This window comes from Magnolia sinica, chromosome 9 (assembly GCF_029962835.1).
Source record: "Magnolia sinica isolate HGM2019 chromosome 9, MsV1, whole genome shotgun sequence".
In the NCBI taxonomy this organism is placed as follows: Eukaryota; Viridiplantae; Streptophyta; class Magnoliopsida; order Magnoliales; family Magnoliaceae; genus Magnolia; species Magnolia sinica.
In genome coordinates this window covers 69,720,965-69,723,239 of record NC_080581.1, presented here as the reverse complement: position 1 = coordinate 69,723,239, position 2,275 = coordinate 69,720,965, and the positions used below count along the sequence as shown (strand labels likewise).

Below are 2,275 nucleotides of genomic sequence, written 5' to 3'. Positions count from 1 at the left end.
CAATAGTGTCATCCGGTAGGGGGCCTTCGAGATAGGCGTAGTACCAGGCACCAAATCAATCTGGAACTCCACCTGCCGACGTGGAGGTAAACCCGGGATCTCCTTAAACACATCCGGGTACTCACAAACAACTGGCAACTGCTCAATACTCTCTGCCACAGAATCTTCAACGACTGAAGCTAAGAAACTAGATAACGGCTCTCCTCTGGGCTCAACAATGAAATGGGACACTGGCAAGCCTGGAATGTGAAATGTAATCGTCCTCGCTGCACAGTGTAAGACGGCACCATACTCTGCAAGCCAGTCCATACCCAGAATCACATCAAAACCTGACATCGACATCACGAACAGATCGGCAGGAAGGAACGTCTCGCCCACTAACACTGGGCAAGAAGGACAGCGACGGGTCAATATAATAGACTTCCCCATGAGAGTCGAAATGGCCAAGGCCTCGAACACGGCCTCCGACGGAATACCGGTCGATCAACAAAATTGCTCGGCCACAAAAGAATGGGAGGCACCAGAATCAAATAAAACATGAGCAATGCAGGAAGAAACAAGAAGAATACCCTCGACTACTTCACTGGTCAATGACTGCGGGTCCTGGCATGGCGCCTGCTGCGCAGAATAAAAGTGGTCCAGAGTTGGTAGGGGAAGCAACCTGGAAGACTGAGTTCCTGAGTCTGTGCCTGTTGGGCTGCGATACATACTGGTCCCCTCTGCTGGTGCTTCGGCTGCTGCTGTCTCTGTTGGTGCTGCGACTGCTGAGGAGGTCTGTCTGTCTGCCTCTGCTACTGAGGAGGACCCCTAGGAGCGACGGGTGGAAGCTGAGCTCTCTACTGCTGCTGAGGAGGACGAGGAGGGGGTAACTGCAGTGGCCTCTGCTGCTGAATGGGGAGAGGGCACTCACGCTTCCGATGCCCGGCCTATCCACGGCTGAAGTATACATTAGAAAACGGGCCGGAAGATAGTGCTGACGATGATGATGAAGCTACTATCTGAATCGTAGGCTACTGAAATCCTGATCTACTCCTTCTCTACTGACGGTGCTACCTAGAACTGCCGGCTGGTGCCCTCATCTTTCGGTCTCCACCGGAACTCTGTTCTCTCAACCTCTGGGTCATAACCCAGTCCTCCTCATAAACCAGTGCCTGATGAACGATTTGGTCAAACGTCTCTAAATAATGCCCTACCACACGACTGTGAAGGGCATGAAGCAAACCAGTCACAAAACGACGAGCCCTCATCTTCTCATCGCTGGTGAGATAAGGAGAAAATCTAGACAAGCCCAAGAAACGGGCCTTATACTGAGATACAATCATATCACCCTTCACTAGGGTCTCAAACTCGATCGCCCGCTGGATCTGAACGTGCTCAGGGAAGAACTTCTGGTCGAAACGAACCACGAACTCCTCCCATGTCTAAACAAACTGAGGTTCGACCATCCTAGATACAGATGACCACCAATGGCAGGCCTCGCCCTGAAGGAGATAGGTTGCAAGGGATACTCTCTGACCTGCAGGACACTGTATAGTGTCAAAAATCCTCGCAACCTCAGTGCGCCAAGCCTCGGCGGCAGAAGGGTCAGAGTCACCACTAAACCTTGGGGGATCATGCTCCCGAAACTCTCGGGCTATCGCACTAACACGGGATAAGTCAGACTGCCCAGAAACCTCAGCGGTAGCAGGCTGATGAGTCTGCAATGCAGTGGCAACAAGCTGCATCAACTGCTGAAAATTCTCGGCTCCTATAGGTACTGTCGAAAAGGCAGGGGCGGCACTCGCCTCAGGTGGAGGCACGGGTGCGGTCGGCGGAGCAGGAGCCTCCGAAACTGGAACACCAGGCTGAGGAGGGGGGATAGGTGGGGGAACTGGAGCAACTGAAGGTACGGGCGCTACGGGCTCAACTGGGCGAGTAGGCCGCATTGGGAACTCAGGAATCGGATCCTCAACAACGGGAGCAGGATGTGCTCGAGTAGGAGGGGTAACTTGGGCGCCTCGTCCACAGGCACCATGACCACGGGCGTCACGACCAATATTGTCACAACCACGGGTGCCACGTCCACGCGGCATCGTCTACAAAATAATGACAACGCAAGGAATCAGGATAATTACAGGCTCAATACGGAGCGAAAGGAAGGATCTCGGGAAACTACTTGTCCCATGTTCTTGACAGACCTGCAATGTTATCCTTAGTCATTCCAGAATTACTTGCTATGCTCTGATACCAACTCCTGTCATGCCCCAGACTCAGTAACCGGAATCACAAGGAACCC

The 2,275-nt window shown here is 53.0% G+C and overlaps 1 protein-coding gene across 1 annotated transcript; it reads right to left on the bottom strand.

Annotated features, from left to right (window-relative positions):
- Positions 1–580: 580 nt before the first annotated feature.
- LOC131255091 (uncharacterized) lies at positions 581–1,925 on the bottom strand. Its single transcript, XM_058255785.1, has 4 exons — positions 1,785–1,925; positions 1,554–1,697; positions 1,054–1,151; positions 581–926 (listed from the first exon to the last, which is right to left on the bottom strand). Exons 1-4 carry the CDS (start codon positions 1,923–1,925, stop codon positions 581–583), a joined length of 729 nt encoding a protein of 242 aa, XP_058111768.1.
- Positions 1,926–2,275: the final 350 nt, after the last annotated feature.